The sequence below is a fragment of the Balaenoptera ricei genome, chromosome 20 (assembly GCF_028023285.1).
Source record: "Balaenoptera ricei isolate mBalRic1 chromosome 20, mBalRic1.hap2, whole genome shotgun sequence".
Lineage (NCBI taxonomy): Eukaryota > Metazoa > Chordata > Mammalia > Artiodactyla > Balaenopteridae > Balaenoptera > Balaenoptera ricei.
In genome coordinates this window covers 49233552-49254782 of record NC_082658.1, presented here as the reverse complement: position 1 = coordinate 49254782, position 21231 = coordinate 49233552, and the positions used below count along the sequence as shown (strand labels likewise).

Below are 21231 nucleotides of genomic sequence, written 5' to 3'. Positions count from 1 at the left end.
ATAAACTTTGCAGTTTAGTATGGGACTTGTACTTATATCTTCTATTTCCCAATTTATTATTCTATAATTCACTCTTTTATTCATTTCATAAATATTGAATACGTGCTATGAGTTTGCTACTGGGAATACAAAGATGAGAAAGACATGGTCTCTATTTTCAAGGAGCTCAATCTCTTGGTAAAAGAAACACATGAATAATTATAATAAATCCTATGCTAGAGATGTGTTATAAAGGATTTGGTGGTCACAGAGGAGGGAGTGACTAATTCAGTGAACTGAAGGTTTCATGGGGAAGATATTGGAACCAGCACTTGAAAGAGCAGTAAAGATGTACCAGATGGGTAACTGGGAAAACCATTCCAGACAACAGGAATCGCATGTACAGTGGCATGAACAAAGGTGGAATCTTCAGAGAACAGGGTAGCTGAAACATAACATTTTGTGATTGTGTTTGGTAGTAAATTAAGCTAGAAAGGCAGAGCTGTGAGGGATCTTAGGTAGATGCCAGGTCTTCTGGTTTTATTCTGTAGGAATAAAGATGAGAAGCTATCGTTGGTTATAACAGTTAAAATAATGTATGTGAAAACATTTTGGAAAACTTAAAAAGCATTAAACAAATATAAGGCAGTAATATTTATTATCAAGGCAGTTAAAAATCTTTATTACTAAATACTATTCATAATCCAGATGAATATGTATAAAACTGTGAAATCACTTGGAGAAAAGTACAAACATTTCCCTTTTTCATCTAGTGGGCCCATTACTAGGAATCACTCAACTAACAGTCCTTTCAAGACTGTTTGTGTGGAATTAAGATGGCCTAAATTTTTTCACTGCAGTGCACAACTTTAATGCTTTACTCGTGTTTTCCTTTGAATTTTAGAGAGGCAGCATAGTGTAGTCGAGAGCATGGTCTCTGGAGTCAGGCTATCTAATCTTCTCATTTAACAGCCATGTGACCTGAGACAGGTTCCTGAAGCTCTGAAGTCTCAGTTTGTTCAAGTGTAACATGTCTAGCTTGATACAATATTCATTTCTTAAATATTGTTCAGTGGATGAACACAGAGGTTTCATTTTGCTAGATACATTTAAATTATCTCACATTTACCTCTTTCTTTACTCCTTAAGTGTTCTTTGTTAAGAGAGGTATCTGATTGTAGTAGAAGAAAATAGGTTTTGGAGTAGGACATGGGTTTCAGTTCCGGCTCTATCACTTAACAGCTCTGTGATCTTGGATAAAATACTTAACCTGTCTGAGATTCCATTTGGGGTTTAAAATATATTTCTCATTGGATTTTTGTGGGGATCAAATAAGGAATTAAGTATAAGAGTATAAGGCATAGTGCCTGGTACATAGCAGTGGTCCAATAAATGTTAGTTTTCTTCCCTTCCTCCTTGGAATGATCTCTCCTGTTGAGGCCATATCTCCTGCATAATTTGCCTTTATTTATGATTTTAGTAAGATGGTGGGGTGTAGTAAGGATGAAGGTTCTATAAAGAGTTATGGAAACGGGCTCAGATAATACTTACTGCAAATCACAAGCATTCTGTTGGCTTAAGATGTTTGCTTTAATGATCTTTTAAATGATATGTCTAAAATCCATGTTTTGACTCTGGGATTAGCTGATAAGAATTAGGGCAGGTTCACTTCCCTGGCGGTCCAGTGGTTAAGACTCTGTGCTTCCAGTGCAGGGGGCGCGGGTTCGATCCCTTGTTGGGGAACTAGGATCCCACATGTGGTGTGGTGCGGCCAAAAGAAAAAAAAAAAAAAATTAGGGCAGGTATATTTCACATATCTTTTCTCTCCTGTTCCTAACCTTGGAAAAATAGTACACCACCACCTTACCAAGTCCTGAGTATGGATGTTTTATAAATAGGGTTGTTTACTTAATGATTCTAGGTAAGCTGTTGACTACAGAATTCTGTGTGGTATAGGTCTTTAGATTTTTACAATCCCCTAGATAACTCTTTATTTAACCTGACTCTTATGTAATGAAGAGCCTAGCTCTGGTTTTAAAGCCACAAATTAGTACCTATGTTTTGCCTAGCCTTGTAGGCACATCAAAATGATGACTTATCAGCCATGAAGCTCAGATAGCTTTGAATGAAATGTATTTATGCTAAAGGCATTCTTTCTAAGAGAAGAGAAAGGCAGGTTGTTTGTTGTGATGACAGACAAGGCAGATCTGGAACCGTGTAGTCACTTCTGTTGTAGTGTTTTCTTAGTGTGTCTACTCTCTTTTAGCCTCCAGATTCCCTTAGGATTATTAAATGTATTCTCTACCAAAACTCTGTCTGTTAAAAAACAAAACATAAAACAAAGACCAGAAACAATATTTATCAGTGCCATAGGAAGAGACAGGGAGTCATTATGATTTACTCAGGAAATTCTATAGCAGTGGCTCTCAGGTCTTAAAAACAATATATGGGCTTAGGCTTGCTTCAGACCTAAGGTCAAGGTCATTTTCCTTGAGATTAGGGCCTAGTTATCTTTCTTTGGGAGGTATACCCATTTATTTTATTTTTTCAACTGAACAATTAACTTCTTAGTTTGAAACATAGAACATTTGAATTACATTTGCTAATCATTCTACCCTGTTGCACATTAGAGGCTTTTGAGTGTTACACCAGGAGCGTGAATAATGCTTGTGCTTTTAAACTTTATAAATATAAGAAATTACGTACTAACTAACACAGGGAAGGATGACATAGAAAGTCCTTGTGAGCCAAAGGTTATCACTGCTAACACTCTGGTGCATTTTCTTCCATATTTTTTTCATTTAAGATCATATAAAAATAGCTTTAAAAAGGGATCCTATACACTGTTTTATAACTTGGTTTTTTCATTTTCTTTGTCTTTCTCTAAAGCCTATAGTTTCTTTTAATACAATTTTTAAAGGTTACTTTCCATTTACAGTTATTATAAGATATTGGCTATATCCCCCATGTTGTACAATACATCCTTGAGCTTGTCTTATATCCATTAGTTTGTACCTCCCACTCCCCTGTCCCTATATTGCCCCTCCCCCTCCACACTGGTAACCACTTGTTTGTTCTCTGTATCTGTGAGTCTGTTTCTTTTTTGTTATATTCACTAGTTTGTTGTATCTTTTAGATTCCACATGTAAGTGATATCATACAGTATTTTTCTGTCTGACATTTCACTTAGCATAAATATCAAAAATAGAAGAAGATATACAGTGAGAAGTCTTCTCACCCTATTCTCCATCCTTCCAATTACCATGTACCCCCAAATTAGTTTTATTAGTTTTTGTTATTAGTTTTAGCTGTTAGTCATCCTTCCAGAGATTTTTTTTTAAAAAAAACATAATAGAAATAGGATTTTTGAGTCAGGGAGAATAGACATTTGTAACTTTGATATATAATGCCAAATTAACCTCTTTGGAGGGTCTATCAATTTACGCTCTCATCAGCAATATCTGACAGAACCTGTTTCCCTTTAGATTTATCAAGGCAGTGCATTTATCAAACAATCGGATCCTTACCGATCTGATAAGGTACACAGTTGACAGGTAAACAGTCTGATAGTTAAACTATCTCATTGTAGTTTTAATTTATATTTTCTTAATTTGAGTGGGGCTAAGCATCTTTTCTGTGAACTGTCTATTCTTATCCTTTCCTTGTTTTTTTTCTTGGTCTTTTATCAATTTTAGGTATTCCTTACATGTTACAGAAATTAGCCCATTGTGATATGAGATGCAAAATTTTTTTCTTAGTTTGTTGCTTATCTGTGATATGCTTTTTTTTTGCTATGCAGAATTTTTTACTTATATATAGTCAAATTTGAAATTTTTTGTGGTTTTTAATTAGAAAAGCTTTTCTCGAATTATAAAAGAATTCGTCCATTTTTCTTCCAGTACTTACAGAGTTTTGATTTTTGTGTTTGAATCTCTGATCCATTTAGAATTTATCCTGGCATAGGGTATGAGATATGGATCTAACTTTTTTCCTCTCAAGGCTGCCCAGTTGACCCACATCTTTTCAAATAGTCCATCCTCTCCCTACCCCTTAATTTGAGATGCCATCTATCAGTTCTAAAATCTCCAGGCATGCAATTCTGTTCTTTTAGTGTGTTTATTCATCTGCCAGTAACTCTGTATTTTAGTTACTGAAGCTATTTATAGTGTTTTCGTGTTTGTAGAGTTAGCCCCATCTCATTGTTCCCTTATTGTTTTCGTGGTGAATTTTGTTTTGGCATTTGTCGAGTTGTGGCATCTATACCATTAAAAGCTTCTCAGGTGATTCTCATTTAAGAGCCACTGCTGCTAAGAAGTAACATTTTCTAATATGGTCTTCTCTTTTGGATTCTGGAAGAGGAAAGGAATTATTATTTTGATAGTCGTAGAGGACATTTCTGACACTGAAGAGGGGACTAACCTTTCCCTTGAGGTTCTTGAAGGAAATAGATTATGTTCACAAATTGCATTTCCCTTTTGAAGTAAAGCTGCACTTCAGGAGATTAAGTTAGTTAAATAGGTGAAACTGGAAGGAAGAGAGGTAGGAAGACCAGTTAGAAGCTGCAGCAGTCCAGGTGGTACTAATTTGGCCTGAACGAGGATAGTGATGATAGAAATGGAAAGGAGAGAAATGTGAGATATCTCAGAGGAAAAATCTGTAGCACTTGGCAACTTATCTGCCAAGGATTCATCATTACAAATAACTTTAAGGTTTTAAGCCTGGCAACTGGGAGAATGCTGCTATGGGTCACACACGTCAGTAAGAGAAGCTCTTTTCAGAGGCCACCGTGAAGAGGAGAAATATTGACTTCAGAGTGCCTAGTCCCAAGGCACTGTCCAGTTGGAAATAGGTTTCAAGCATATGGAAATCATTCCAAAGTTCAGGAAAGAGAATGATCTAGAAAAGTGATAGTGATGCTAGTACAGGTGGCTGAAGCCTTGCAAATTATTGGAATTCCTGAGGGAGAATGGAAGGATAGAATAGGTCTGAGTAAAGAATTCTGGAAAATAATCTGTTTCCATAAAACTTCTATTTCTATAAAAGTGAGTGCCAGAACTGTGTGATGTAGGTGCTGATCATCAGTGTCAGATGCTGCAGACAGGCCAGAGACTCTGAGGACTGAGGAAAGGCTGCCGATTCCTGAGTAGGGGTGTGTGGAATGGAGAAGGGAAGGAGCTAGGTGGAGAGGAGTCAGACCATGGCACGGAGAGAAAGGGAGTTTCAAGAAGCTCGGCAGTGCAGAGGAGAGAAGTTGATACGCATTTATTCCATAAGTATTTATTGAATACTACTAAATATTAAGCATGTTCTAAGCACTGTGGGTGCAGTGATGACTGAAACAGACCTGGTCCCTGCTCACATGGATTTTACATACTAGTGGAGGGAGACAGACGATACACAAGTAAATAAACAATCTGATGTGATATGTACTCTGAGGAACATAGAATGCGGTGATTGATAGGGTGGCTAAGAAAGGCCTTTCCAGGGAGTTCCCTGGCAGTCCAGTGTTAGGGCTTGGCTTTTACAGCTGTGGCCCCGGGGTTCAATCTCTGGTCAGGGAACTAAGATCCTGCAAGCTGTGGCACAGCCAAAAAAAAAAAAAGGCCTTTCTGAGGTCAAATATGAGCTGAGATATGAATAGCAGGAAGAATCCATCCATTCAGAGATCTGGACATAGAGCATAGCAGGCTGAGGAGACAGTGGGTGCAAAAGCCCTAAGACAGGAGGAAGCTTGGTATTTTTGAGGAACAGAAAGAAGGCAGTGTGACTCGAGCTTGGAAAGAGAGTGGGAATGGCTGGAATAGATCTCAGAGGAAATGAGAACCGGCTAATATAGCGCCTGTGAGCCATGGTAAGGATATTGCATTTTATTCTAAGTGAGCTAGGCACCGGGGAATTTAAGCTGAGGAGTGACATGGTTTAATTTTTGTTTTAAAAATATGCCACTCTGGCTGTTTTGAGAATGGATGGTAAAACAGTGGGAGAGGAAGTAGGGAGACCAGTTAGGAGGCTCTTGTGGTTGTGTAGATGAGATATCATAGTGGTTCCGACCAGATTGATGAGAGTGAGGGTTAAGAGAAATGAATACATTTGGGGGTGTATCTTGGAAGTGAAGCTGTCAGGACTTGCTGACGTGGAGGACAAGGAAGAGGGAAGAATTGGAGTGATGTATGGTATCTGAAGTGGGAGGGGTTACAAGTAGGGGAGAGGGCTTTTCGGCAGTGATGAGGAAACCTGTGTGTGGTAAGGGATAGCAGATGCGAATGAGAGAAGCAATAATTGAAGAAGCAAGGTTTTGGAGGAGAGAAAGAATAAATGTGCTCTAAAGTAGTGCTTTCAAACTTTAATGTACAGTCAAATCCCCTGGGGATCTTGTTAAAGTGCAGATTGATTCAGTAGGTCTGGGTGGGACTGGAGAGTCCGAATTTCTATTTCTTTGATTCAGCCACCACTCTAGAAGGAGTCTCAAGATGATCATTTGACTCTTATCATCTGTATGACCTCATTTACCTTAGCATCACAGAAGGGCACATGCCCTTTAAGTGTACCTCTTTATGTCTTTCCCTGCCTGAAAATATATTTGGTGCCCCCAGAAAGTATCTCCTTCTCTGCCTGCTTTTGCAGGCACAGGTAAGATTTTTGTTTTTAAAACAGATCCTTGCCTTTCTTTCATTCCCCACCAGAAAGCAGTAGAGAGCTGTCTTCTCTCTCCTTTCTCTGCATTATCAGCAGTCACTAAGGTCTCTACTCCTTCCCTCTTGTAACTGGTTCATTTACCCTTAGCACTGAACTTTCTTCAAAGTTCAGCTATATTCTTTGACCACTTTTGTGTCCTGCGGTCATTCTACTCTGTGATCAATAGGTCATTTTACCTATGAGCCTAATTTCTCCATCAGTGAAACTAAAAAGTCAGAGTAGGTGATTTCTTAATGGCACTGTAGCTTTGCCTTTTTATAACAATAGAAGTAAGTAATATTTCTACAGTGGTTTAGACTTTACTAGGCAATACAGTATTGCAAATACAAATGAAGATTCTAATATTCTGTCACTTCTGCAGTGGTTCCAAGCACTGAAATCTTTTAGCTTTACCAGTTTTGCTCCATTACAAGTAGCTTGGTTGTTACCATTGCTACCTTCCCATTCTAACATTTCTAATTATTACAGTTTCCTCCATTCTGCGTCTGCCTGTAGCTGGCTTTCAACTCTCACCCTTCTAAGTATTCATGACTGACGCTCAACTATTGCATCCTGCCTTCCTCCTCTCACTTGATGTCTGTCTCCCAGTTTAGCCATGGGTATAGGAATTGACTCCATCCCACATCATTTGTCTTTAAATTGGGGTCCCCACATTCTTTCCCTATGTCCTGTATTTCATGCTTTCTGTGTCCTTTTTCTTTTTTCCATTCCCTTTCCTGGTTCTGTTATTCACCAGTATTCAGTGCTGCATAATGACTTGTGTTCAGTGTCCAGTATCTTTTTTTGTCCTGAATACCAAGTGCATCTTGTGAGAAGCAGGTGACACTCCCAAGTTGCTCACCAGAGAGCAGACTCAGATATCCACAGCTCACTGCCAGCTTTATACTTTGGGAACCGGGAATATTATTTCAGAACAGCAGAGTCTCTTATCAAGAAATGTAGTGTCAGGGGCCCTGGAGACTATACTTTGGAGAGTTTTAAAAAATTAGAGCTTGTTTAACTATTGTTAGTTGACTTGCAGCCAAATATTCCTTCCAAAGTGTTATAAACTGACTTGAATCTGAATGGCTTTGGATAATTATAGTCATAGTAAACAAAGCAACATGTCTCAAATTACAGTTTTACTAAAATCCAAGAGAAAGAGATGTCACCCTTATCCTCATTCATGCCTTATGTGTATCTTTGATAAAAATTTAGATTTATAAATCATATGCAGTAGGGCATAAGTATTTGTATTCCAAAAAGATTAATCATAGAATTCATTTAGATAACTAAAATGTAGGTTTCCTTTAATGCATTTTTGGGGAGAAGGAAGGAATGATTTAACACTTTTTACTTTAGATAGGGAGTCAAATGCATAATGAGGTATATGTAAATTATAGTGTAAAACACTCATTTATATTTAGAATGTGTTTAAAAGTAAACAGAAATTCACTTAGTTGTCTTAAATCTTCATTAGGCCTAGCCCTAGCCTCATTTTTTTTGGCCAGAGCCTAACTGAACTGGATAAACCACCCTTGGATGACTGAGAATTAATCAGAATGACCCCATATAAAATGTTCATACACATGTGACAACGATTACTAGTTAAAAATACACATCTTTTAAGTCTATAAAACCTTCCTTATTTAAACATGTTCTGATTATATACTTTCATTGTCATTGTCTTTAGTTACCAGTGGCAGTGTCCTCATGAAGAAAGGTGCCATTTGTGGCCTTGGTGCTGAGCAAATACAAAATGACTCTCTGGTCCTTATGAATCCCAAACATAGCTCATTAATCCATGGCTAGATTAGCTCAATTACAGTTGCTGATGTGATGCCCTGCTGCTGCTTTTCTGTACTAGAAACCAACCTGGGAATGATACAACATTAAAAGAGAGGTGGTTTAAGGAGCAGCTGTTCAGGCTCGTAAAACACAAAGTAAATCCTAGTAAAGGAAGATTCTCTCTTGGGAAACAAAACATAAAATGAAAGGCAAACATAACTTCATCTGTAGGTTAATCTGTTTCTGTTAAGATGGTAGAGTCAGGCTCTGTCTTCCAAAATAACACATGAATTAAGAGTCTTTTTATCCTTAATTATAGGCCTAATGTCATAGGCAGACCTATGTCTAGTTTTCTAGCTTTGGTTCAGAGAATAAGTTTGAGCCTTGGTATCAGGTTCCAGTCTGTCTCAGGGCTTTTTGAGGCCTAGAATGAATGCACTGGAGATGATGAAGAGAAATAAATACAATTTCAGCGGCTGATGATGACATATGGATGCCGACTTAGAATTGGGGGATCTTGGACGTGTGTTCCCTAAAGCCAGATAGGGACTGGGGTATCTAATGAATTTACCTAAAGGTCAGTCTGGAGAAGTCCTGGCTGCTCAAAACAACTACTAATGTACAGCTAAGGGGTATCAAAAACTAAGCTCCTTAAGTGGTCTTTCTGGCTGAAAGTGGTGGGGTTGGGCGTATTAAGAAATCAGGCTGTCATAGATCATTCTCTGGTGATTCTTTCCAGAGCAGAGGCAGGAGCTGACATTTCTGAAGGGAGTGGAGGGTAAAGTGAGGGAAGAGGGTGAGGTCTATCAGGTTAAGGACAACAGAGTTCTCCAGAGTTGGGGTCCAAGGAGAGGAGGGGAAGGAAGGTTTATTTCTTACAGGCTATAGCTTTGTTTTATTCTCTAAGCCTTCCCTTTTGTTCTGCATTTAGGGTCTGCCCAGTTTGAACTCCTAAATTTAAGTTTTACACCAGTCACTGGAGAAGAACTTCAATTTAAGAAAACTGTTTTTAATGTGGTTCTTCTAGTGTTTGTTGGGATACGTCTAGGGTCTGGTTTCTGTCCCTGGTAGATTAAGTCTAGCAGGGGAGACAGTAGAGAAACATAACTGACACTATGGAATCAAATGTTAATTTTTCTAGCTCACACTAACTTCTCCCTTCTCTGAATACTTCTGACATAAAAATTTAATTAGTGAAAACTTTCTGGAAAAGGGTCATCCAGCACTGAGTTTTGGTTTTTTTTTTTTTTTTTTTATTTTAGTTTTTTGGCTGTGCCACATGGCTTGCGGGGTCTTAGTCCTCTGACCAGGGATTGAACTCGGGCCCTCGGCAGTGAAAGTGTGGAGTCTTAACCACTGAACCGCCAGGGAATTCCCTGCACTGAGTTTTATAGCGTGGGAGTAGGATTGGGTTTTTTTTTTTTTTTTTTAATTTTATTTATTTATTTATTTATGGCTGTGTTGGGTCTTCGTTTCTGTGCGAGGGCTTTCTCCAGTTGTGGCAAGTGGGGGCCACTCTTCATCGCGGTGCGCGGGCCTCTCACTATCGTGGCCTCTCTTGTTGCGGAGCACAGGCTCCAGACGCGCAGGCTCAGTAATTGTGGCTCACGGGCCTAGTTGCTCTGCGGCATGTGGGATCTTCCCAGACCAGGGCTCGAACCCGTGTCCCCTGCATTGGCAGGCAGATTCTCAACCACTGCACCACCAGGGAAGCCCCTAGGATTGGGTTTTGAGGAACAGAAGAGACAGTCAAGTTATGAAGGTGACAACGAGCTGAGTGCGTGAGTGGACAGTAAGGAGAGACAGAGACAGGCCCGACGGGTGAGCAGGCTCCGTGATGGGAAGTACGGTTGGGTGACGTCACGGAGAGCCTTTAACATCCAACCGTGCTCATCAGAGACATGCAAGCGAAAACCACATTGGGGGTACCATTACTTACCCACCAAAATGGCTAAGATTAAAAATACAGTGCCAGGTTTGGCAAGAATGTATTGTTAGAACAACTGGAACTCTCTTCCTTTGCTGGAGAGTATGTAAATTCCTTCAAGCCCCTGGAAAACGGTCTGGATAAAAATATTCTTAGCTGCTTTATAAATAACCCTACACTGAAAACAACTCACATGTCCACCAACACGAGTGAATAAATTATAATATATTTACACAGCAGTAAGGACAAATTAGTGATACCCACAGCACCATGAGTGAATCTTACAGGCATTATGTCAACAAAGGTTGCCCTACACAGCAGAGTATATGCTGTGTGATTCCATTTATATGAAATTAAAGAACAGGCAAAACTAATCAGTGGTTATATAAGTCAAAATGATGCTTACCTTGGGGAAGGTGTGGTTATTGACTGGAAGGGAGCTAGGGAACCTTTGGAACCCTGGAAATATTCTGTATATTTATTTGAATGGTGGTTACATGGGTGTATACCTATGTAAAAAATTGAACCGAGCTGTATGTGTAAGATTAGTGCACTTTGCATACCTTTTGAATGTATGTTATGCCGAAGTAAAAAAAGAAGACAAATAGATCAGGTCATGGAGTTTAGATTTGTTATGGGAGGTAATAGGAAAGCATTATTGAATCTTCAACAAGGAAGTGACTTGAAGAAAGGGTGGTACTTCTGAAATTATTCATCCTGTGGTGGAGAGTGGAATAGTGTTCACATTAGTTATCATATCTAGGTCAGATATAGTGCTAGATGCTATAGGAGATACAAAATATCCATGACCTGGTCCTTATCCTTGAGAAGTTTATGACCTTTTGTAAGAGACAGGTTATAGGAAACCCAGAAAGTTACAGTAAACGATAAATGCTTAATTCATGGTGTTATAGAAATAGTGCTGAGGTCAGACCTGGGTTCAAATCCTAATTTTGTGATTTATTGGCTTTAAAACTTCAGTCAAGCTATTTATTTCCCTGAACCTTGGTTTCCTTATCTGTAAAATATGAATAATACCTACCATTTTTTTCTGAGAGGATTGAGAGATATGATATTTAAAGATTGTAGTACAGCACAGAAAACAGTCAATAAATGTTCCCTTTTTTGTTTTAAACCCTGTACCAATGGAGCAATACTTTTTTTTTTTTTTTTGGACAGTGTGTGTGACATCAGTTTAGACCATGGTTCTGCCAGTTACTAGCTATGTGATCTTAAGTAGGTTACTTATTTTCTTTGAGTCTCAATCTCTTTGGGGGGAAAAAAAGAAAAAGGAGGGGAAATTATGCCTTGAGAGAGTTCTGTGAGAATTAAGTTAACCTAGCAGATATATAGTATCTAGCACAAAATAGTCACACTTAATAAATACAGGGTCCATTTCTTTTGACTGTATTGGAGTATATCAATACAAATGTATGGAGCAAATAATACAGGTAATAAGATTGGATTAGGGTGGTGCCTGGGGTGGAGAAAGAAGAAGCGGATTGTAGTGTGTATTTTTTAAAAGATAAAAACAAATTTGATACAGAAGAGGAAGGTATGTCTCTATACTTCTATTTTTGTCTTTCTATAAGATGAAAATAATATAAAATATTGAAATATCCTTGGATTGTAATAATGCTAATTGAAGGTTTTATGACATCATTGGAAAGTATGTTAAGGTCTCACAACCCAAAAAATGGTACCTTACTACTAAATTTAGTCTTGTTCTAATAATAATTTTAATAGACATTGTCATCTAAGCTCCACCAAAAAGTTAATGACTTTTCTGTGAGTAGAGACCCCTGTCACAATCAAAGCCAAACCTAGAAGCATAAAGGGAAGGAAATCCATTTATAAAATGTATGTAATTATTTGTCACTTGAAATATAATCAGCAGAGCAGCAACCCAGGTCTTGTTGTGTATCAGTGGTGAGTGATTTCTTGGCTAAGGAAGTTTAACTTGCAGGGCAAATACTAAGCACTAAATATTAACATTTCAGAATTGTATTGTTCACAGTGTTTATTTAAGAACTCAGAAGTTGGCTGATATCAAATCCTGGACATCAACCTTCCAATTTTTGGAGCAATATTAGATTTCCTGTGAAATTTCTGGCTTGAATTTAGCCACTGATTCCTTGTGTTTCCCAAGCTAGAAGAAAATGAAGAGGTAAAAAATACTGCTTCCCCCTAGCCATTGCTTATCTGTCCTCCTTTTTTCCAGATATTCAGAGTGGTGTGTATCTGTTTGGGTAATCCACCAGAGACGTTTACCTGGGAGTATCGAGACAAAGATAAAAACTATCAGAAGATTGGCCCCATAACACCCTTGAAGTTTTACAAGGAACATGTCAAGCCACTCTTCAATATGGAAGATAAGGTTGGAGACTGGCACTGGCAGCCACTGGCTGTTTACTTTCAAATGCCTGTTGACTACAAGAAAGAATACACGATTCCTGGGTTACCATGCATGCTCATCAGACTAGACACTAAACAAAATGTTTCCTCCTTCCTCTGAGGTATTTTATGAACCAATTCAGTTGGTCATATTAGGATCCCCAGTGCTCCTCTTCAGAGACTTTTCTAACTATGGGCCAGCAGTCAGTTTAATTCCCATATGCTCCCCTGATTTGGGCCCTGAGTCATTCTCAGTTGCGAAGACAATAAAAGTATATTGGGTGTTTCTTACCATGGGTTCAGAGCATCACTCTACTGTGGGCCCCTCTTGGGACTCTCTTGCGGAAGGGAGCAGTGTCCCATCCTAGTTTTTCCCGCTCACTTCAGGGCTTCTCCACCTGCCTAGCAAGATGACTAGCGCCCCTTCTTCATTGGCATCTTGACCATCTTAAAAGCACGTGGCGTTTTTTTATGATGGAGTCCCAACTCAGTTGTGGTACTGCCAGATGTTGAGCCTTTCTGGTAACTTGAGAGCAGAGGTCTTGTAGTGATGGACTCGTGAATCGCCATCTTGCCATACTCAGTGCACACAATTCTGCAGAATTAGTTTTGGGGTGATTCCCGCCAGTAGGAAAAACAGGTTGATGCAACTCCTAAATGTGTCCCTTATACTAATTAGGATATACAGGGACCTCTCTCACATGACCTTGCCACCTTTTGTTTCTCAGTTATTTAACAATGTGTAATGCTTGTTCTTGTAGGCAGAGGTGCTAAGCTTGATACAAATATATGAACTTAAAGGAGAGGTCTGTATCTTGCTTGACACTCCTGCTTTTATGTTCTAATCAACATGTTCTTGATCTCAATAGATTTGTTTAGTGAATGACCCTCGGCCCCACCATAAGTACAGCAGGCTTTACACGGTGGACTACTTAAGCAACATGGTTGGAGGGAGGAAAACTCTATATAACAACCAGCCCATTGACTTATTGAAAAAGGTGGTTGCTGCCTCCATCAAAGATGGAGAGGTTGGTATTGTTTCTTTGTCTTCTGCATAGGGGTTAAAACCTTTTCTTCCCACTTCTTTGGTGTAATAGGAAGAACTTATGTTGACTTCTTTCATCTTCTTTCCTCTATTTCTAGGCTGTATGGTTTGGCTGTGATGTTGGAAAGCACTTCAATGGCAAGTTGGGCCTCAGTGACATGAATGTGTGAGTGCAAGAAATTTAAAATAGAAAATCATTTGTGGGTTGTGACTGTTGGAGTGCACTCTTGGTATGAAGTGACTCAGCTCAGGTTCACTCAAAGATTAAGGCTGGCCTGAGGGTGGGTCTCTTTCTTTCTATTTTGTAGAATTTGAGGATTCATAGCAGAAACTCCACATATTTATATGCTCTAACCTGGGAAGTCAAGATCATACTTCATATCTGAGTTGAAATTGTTGGACGTTCCTAAAAAGTCATCCTACATGAGAAAGACACTTAAAAAAATTTTGTTTTTGGTTTAAAAAAAAAAAACAATGTAACACTCAAAGTAGTATTGTAAAAGATATAATCAATGTGATGCCAAGTATTTGATACCAAGTATTTATCAAAGATACCACATACTTTTTGTCTTTTTTTTTTGTACAATAATTACTTTTTAAAAGACAACTTAAGGGACTTCCATGGGTGGTCCAGTGGCTAAGACTCCATGCTCCCAATGCAGGGGGCCCGGGTTCAATCCCTGGTCAGGGAACTAGATCCCACATGCTGCAGCTAAGAGTTCACATGATGCAACTAAAAGATCCCACATGCTGCAACTAAAGATCCTGCATGCGGCAGTGAAGATCCTGTGTGCCACAACTAAGACCCGGTGCAGCCAAATAAATAAATAAATATTTTTTTTAAAAAAGGCAACTTAAAAGTTGGATTACTGGGACTTCCCTAGTGGCACAGTGGTTAAGAATCTGCCTGCCAATGCCAGGTACACAGGTTCGAGCCCTGGTCTGGGAAGATCCCACATGCCACAGAGCAACTAAGCCCGTGCACCACAACTGCTGAAGCCCACGTGCCTAGAGCCCGTGCTCCGCAACAAGAGAAGCCACTGCAATGAAAAGCCCGCGCACCACAATGAAGAGTAGCCCCCAGCTCGCCGCAACTAGACAAAGCCTGCACGCAGCAATGAAAACCCAACGCAGCCAAAAAAAAAAAAGAAAGTTGGATTACGAAAGTTATAAAAATAATAGTAATTGATTACTGTGTAAATCTGCTCAGTGCGTTTGGGGATATAATGAAAGGTTTTCCAGATCTCTTGTTTGCTATTTGAGCCTTCTTAACTACTTCTATTACTTTGATACCTTATGTATTTTGTCTTTATGACAACTAGGACTAATATGCATACACACTTTAAAGCATTCCTCCTGGTTGTTTATGACAATGAAGATTCATTTGTGAACTGAATCATTCAAATTCCTTGACTTAAAATATATCACTTTAGCATTACTTGTAAGTAATTATTACTTGTAGGAAATTGAGTAAATATCTTGACAGTTAACAACAGGAGAAAGGAAATCTGCTAAAAGAATTCATGAAGTTTTTTAAACTTTGAAAATATTCTCCAATATTTTGACACTATTTATTTAAATTTCACAGTTAGCAGTGGTCTAAATGAATTCAGAAACTGAGTGTTTCTCCCAGCTCAAAAGAGACCATTTTTGAAAGAAATTACTTCAGAAACTTTTAAGTTTTCTTGCCAAAATGACAGTGCAAGCTTATCTTGTCAGCTTTCTGATTTGGGGAATTTATGTTTAATAACTTCATATTTTTCTGAGTACTCTTGTGACACAGAGAGAATGGAATCCCATTGAGAGACTAAATTTTGCACGTACCACGTTCTCTAAAGAGCTACAGCCCAGATATATCTGGAGCTGCAAAGCCCCTTCAGGTTCTTCTATGATCCTTTTACAACCAGAAGCCAATTATCCCCCATGATTGTACTCTCTATATTCTGTGCTATTGTTCTCTTTTACAGCTATGACCATGAGTTAGTGTTTGGTGTCTCCATGAAGAACATGAATAAAGCTGAGAGGCTGACTTTCGGTGAGTCACTTATGACCCACGCCATGACCTTCACTGCTGTCTCGGAAAAGGTATGACCCTCAGCGTGCCCACTCCAGTGTTTGCATAGGTGGATCTACATGCTCCTGCAGACCATTTAATCCAGCAGAGCTTCTTCATAGTGTATATGATTTCTGTTAAAAGTTAGCGAGACATTGTACCTGCCTCACTTGGGGTTTGGCTGGATGCTCAGAAGTAATAAAAATAGAAACTTTCCAGGAGGAGCAGAATTTGTGCCAGCAGGGAGTAAGGAAGTAACTGCTTTTCTGTAACTTTGGAAATTCTTGGTGTGAAAAGAGGTCAGCAAGGGAACTTGGGAGAGGATAACTTCAGTTTAATAAGGAATTAAAATGTGCCCTGAAAGTGTTCATATCTTGATGACTTATGTTCAGACTCACCTTCCTTTCATTTGTCATTCAGATTCTTCTGCAGTAAAATGTCAATAACAATAATTTGTAGACTCCATGCCCATTACTGGATTTATGCAGAGCTTCAGGAAATTGAATGTAAAAAGTATGTTGAATTTCCTATGAAATACTCTGACTAGTAATATCACTGTTTCTAAGACACAGTGTTGGAAACAACAACTGCAGTTTTATTTCACAAATAAGCCTCCTTATTTCTAGGCTGTAGAATAGATATTTACTCCTGTGCTCAGGGGTCATAAAGAAGAGAAGACTTCATAATACTTTAGTTCTTTACCACTGTAAGCAAAAGTGTTCTTTTCCTAGCCTAATTGGAAAGAAAGTCACAGAATAACTACCTTGACCTTAGAAGCAAAATATTAGAAGGAACTTCTCGTAAAATACTGTAAGTAATGAAATAAAATTCTATAGTAAATAAACTAGAATAAAATACTACTAAAATACTTAGAATAAAATATTAAGTTGTTCATATTTATGTTTAGACCTCCTATATTGTAAAATTCAGTGGATTTATTACTAAAGCTCCTTAAAGTTAAACTTTTAAACTATTCAGAGGATTATTAAAAGGGAAAACAAACTAAAAACCTTGTAATTTCCAAGAGAGTTTTGGGTTTTATCATTTTCCATCTCTATTATAGAGTATTCCTGTTTTTCAGAAATAAAAGTCATACATACTCCATGTCGTTTTCTCTGGAACTTCCATTCTTTCACTGGCATGGTTTATTAATATGCTTTTTTTTCCCCTCTGGGAAATGGAGCTACATTACCTGTAAATATTATAAAGCAGAATCGATACTATCATAACTGGAATTTTATATTGAGATTTTTCTCTTCCTTCCACTTTGAGTTTCTGACCACTACAAAACTAGTTTGCACTGCATTTGAATGATAATGCAGAGATAAATGCTAGTAAGTATTCTGGGATATTCTTTCTTGTTTCTGGTTTCTTGGAATCCCTCTGAGGGAGGTCCAGATATTATTCTATATTTGTAGATGACATGGCTTGATCTAGGTCATGCAGAAATTCATTGGCAAAGGAAAGAAGAGGAAACATTTTCAAACTTACTATAATAAATGACTTTAGGTGATATAGATTCTAACAGTTATGTTTAAAAGGAAATTAAAGATGGACTATAATGCAGGGAGTAGAAAACCAAAACATTTAATAAGCTAGCCCCAGAATGTATAGTTTATTGATGTGGTTTTAAAGGTACCTGGGGCTAAGATTAAGGGGTAGGTAGTACAGATAAGGGTGTTTGAAACTTGTGGGTTTGATTGTTGGCTATTTCTGAGACTGAAAATTACTGAGATTCAAGAAAACTGTCAGGAGTAAAATCAAATCCCATGTAGATGAGACTCATGCAGTTTTATGCAGGTGGGAGTTGACAGATGAAATCATTAGGAGATAATTCAGGAGCCAGCTCTCTTCTCATGCTACAGAGATTTAAGTTGTTTTGACATCAGCTAATGCCCTGGGTAAACATGAGAGAGAACAGTCTTTTCCCAAGTGCAGCCTTCTTATCCCTCTCTGCGTCACTGTAAGAAAGACTGTAAATGAAGGTTATCAGGATGAGTATCGTTGTCCCTTTAAGAAGATGAAAATTGAGCTTATTTTATTAATGAAGATAGAAGGAGAACGGAACTGCCTGGGTTTTGTTTTGTGAAAATAGTGTTTGGTTTGCCATTCAATCTCTATTGTATTAAATTCAATATTTGTGTAACTGAATCAATAAAAGAACACATTGGAGAGTGTCATTACTCAGTTCCCCTAAGAAAGAAAAGTAGGCTGTATTGATGAGAATGTGTTTGTTTTCTTTTTTAAACTCTTGACTAGGTCTTAGAATCATTTCTAAAATAAATACAGTGGGGTACCTTTGCAATGAATGCTGACTAATTAAAAGCAAGAGTCTCTGGCTTCAGATGGTGTTCACTGCTTTCAGTAATTTAATATTTTGTTTTTCTTAGCCAAGAGGCATTTTAATGTGCTTATTTTCTGTATACAGTAGAATGTAAAGGAGAAAATAGTATTTATCGCTTTGCTGGGTTTATTGCATTTTCACCCCAAGAGATTCAAACTCCACTTCTATTAGAGTATCCCTTTGGTTATAGTGGAAGATATACGGCCCTGGTCATGTATATCATTGCTGTATAGCGAAGGCTCTTTCTTCTGAGTGGCTGAATAAGAGCTGAAATTACATGACACCTCATCAGGACGGATCTAGTTTCAGACTACACACTGTCATCCACTCTTTTGCAGGATGATCAGGAGGGTGCTTTCGTGAAATGGAGAGTGGAAAATTCGTGGGGTGAGGACCACGGCCATAAAGGTAAGCTTAATCTGGTAATACGAACTCAGAGTGACTAGGTCTGCTCTACTCTCTGCCTCCTAATGGGAAGAAAAAGCTGCCCTAGTGTGGATCATTTTTATTTTTCAGTAATTGGTCCCATTAGCTAGATTATTAGCTAGACTATTCTGGAGAAAAATCTGAGGATCTAGTTTGCCCCCAGGATCCCTACGACCAGCATGGTAGGCCTGAACTCCCTGGTTGGCTCTGAGATCAGTATGTGCTGGCATTTGTTCCAAACTGTGCTGACCCTAGTAGACCTCTTTGTACCAGAATCACTTGGCCCGTAAGAAGTTTGCCCTTTGCCAGGACACTTGCTGTATGGAGTTTGGTGCATTTTCGTTTACTGCACTAACTCTCTAGAAAATCAGAAGCTTTCTAGTGGGAGAATGGGATTGGCAAGAAACTTTAGGCATGTATTGGAGACTCATGAGAAGTTGTGAAGTCTAAAGAGGAAAAGAATGCCATGGTTACCATTTAGATGGTTTTATTCTGACAATCAAAACGCAGGCAGAAGTCATAAGTAAATTATAGTAATTAGGCTTAAAGAAAAACCACAGGTAATATATGAATTGTAGAAAAATAAAAACTACAGATAAGCCAAAAGAGGGGGAAAAAATCTCTAATAATCCTGCTACCCAGCGATCACCATTGATTAACTGTTTAGGGTATATTCTTGCAAATCTTAGAGACCATATTTCTTAAGACTGTTTTTCATAGTAGATTTAGTAGATAAAAGCCTTTTAAGGTGTTGTTATGCTTTAATTTTTAGAGTTTCAGACCAAAAAGTGGCAACTACCAGAGAATATTATGCATGTCAGCATGTATTTGCGTGTGTGTTATGTGCTGGTCACATCTTGTAGCAGCTGTTTCCCAGAGTCCATATTTCTTACTTTTAGCCAGTAGATTCTGGCTAGGAAGGACACATTAATCGCAGCTCTCTAGACTAGTTAGAAGACTGGAAGGAAATAGGTAGGGAATCCAGTGAGATTACCCAGACACTTGGAATCAAACTTCAGCTATCTCACCCAAGCAGCAATCAGCCAGAAATTTTCTTTAAAAAAAGTAAAACAAAATGAAAGAAAAAAAAGAAAAAGAAAATAGCGATCTCAGCAACTCTTTACCTGTTGCTTCCCTCTTTGTTTAAGTGATTTTCCAGCTAAGTTCTTTAGAGCTCTAAGATTTCCAAGGGTAAAAGGTGGAGGTTTGGAAGTGAGCAGATGGGGCTTCAGTCGTTTATATTTGAAAACTACTGTCTTAGAAGAGCCTTGACAAGACTTGAGTATGCTGCAGTTGAGTGGCACAGGCTAGTAGGTGATGGCCAACACCTAGAGGCCATTTAATGTGTCATTCCAAGTCTTTTCATCTCCCCATGAAATGATCATTGGTGGATTTTGGCTAACTGTCCCTGGGATCTGCTGTGAAACTCAGCAGCTCAGTGATTATATGTAAACGAATATCAATGCTGTTGGTACGTATCTGCTCATCATCAGGTAGTTGCATGTCCCCCATCTGTGATTTCTGTTATTGTTCTGTGATTATGGGGCACTTGCTAAATTAACTATTATGAATTAAAGTGCAACATATTTTTTAATTGGTGATTTCTTATAAGATAAATTCATTTTAAGACACAAAAACATTGGGATCAGGTAGAGGTGGGTATAAGGAAACTAGCAAAAAGATTAAAAACAAACAACTCAGAATTCAGTTATATCCCTTAAGTTGATGGTGGTTAAGAAGTGGATGCAAAGGAAAAGCTTGTCTTGAATTGGAAGGATTTGGTATTTGTAACATTTTAAAACATAAGCTATTGTTTCAGATGAAACTCTGTAGCTTCTGTTTCATTTTTGGTCTTATTTGGTCCCTGTAAATGGTTTGTTATTGTAAAGATTAGTGTCTAGAAAAAGGACTAAATTTATGGTTTGTTTAGACCAGCCTGGACCCCTTGGCTTGTTTCTGAGATATTTTTCTATCTATAACAGTCACTGAGTTTGTAGATAGTAGTGATACCCATTTAAGAGAGGATAAACACTTGTAAAGTCAGGCAAAAGCTCTGTGTTCTGTGTAGTGTGAGTTATTGTCTTTCTTACTTTGAACCTAAATACCTACTCTTAAAGAGGATTCTAGGCCACTTTGCTAATTTATTTTTTTCCATTCAACTGTACCTCTTTACTCCTAACTCAATAAAAGTTTTGCTTCTGCTGACTTACTCATTCTATTATTATGTTGAGAGAGCTGGGGTCTTTTTTTTTTTTTAAGTTCAAAGGTTATAGCTTATTGTACTATAACACATTAACCAGTTTTGCTTCCAACCCAGAAGTCTAACATTTATTTACAGAATTATATGAATTTTATAATTTATGTTATAAAGCACACATAATTATATCACACACACACATTTTCAAATGTCCTTTGGCTCTTTGAACTGATTGTGTTATCTTACTGGTTCACTCTTGTAGTGAGTTGAATAAAATCTTTAACACGTGTTTATTTTACATTTGCATTATATCACCATTTTACTTCTTTTTTTTTTTTTTAATTATTTATTTATTTATTTAATTTATTTATTTATGGCTGTGTTGGGTCTTCGTTTCTGTGCG

At 38.1% G+C, this 21231-nt stretch overlaps 1 protein-coding gene across 2 annotated transcripts in view; it reads left to right on the top strand.

Moving 5' to 3' along the window:
* BLMH (bleomycin hydrolase) overlaps positions 1-21231 on the top strand; it is a 42469-nt gene that overhangs the window by 7860 nt on the left and 13378 nt on the right. For both annotated transcript variants that reach the window (XM_059906680.1, XM_059906679.1), the window contains exons 7-11: positions 12591-12746; positions 13633-13791; positions 13907-13974; positions 15776-15893; positions 18544-18613. In XM_059906680.1, coding sequence (XP_059762663.1) covers positions 12591-12746; positions 13633-13791; positions 13907-13974; positions 15776-15893; positions 18544-18613 — 571 coding nt within the window. The remainder of the gene's footprint in view (positions 1-12590; positions 12747-13632; positions 13792-13906; positions 13975-15775; positions 15894-18543; positions 18614-21231) is intronic.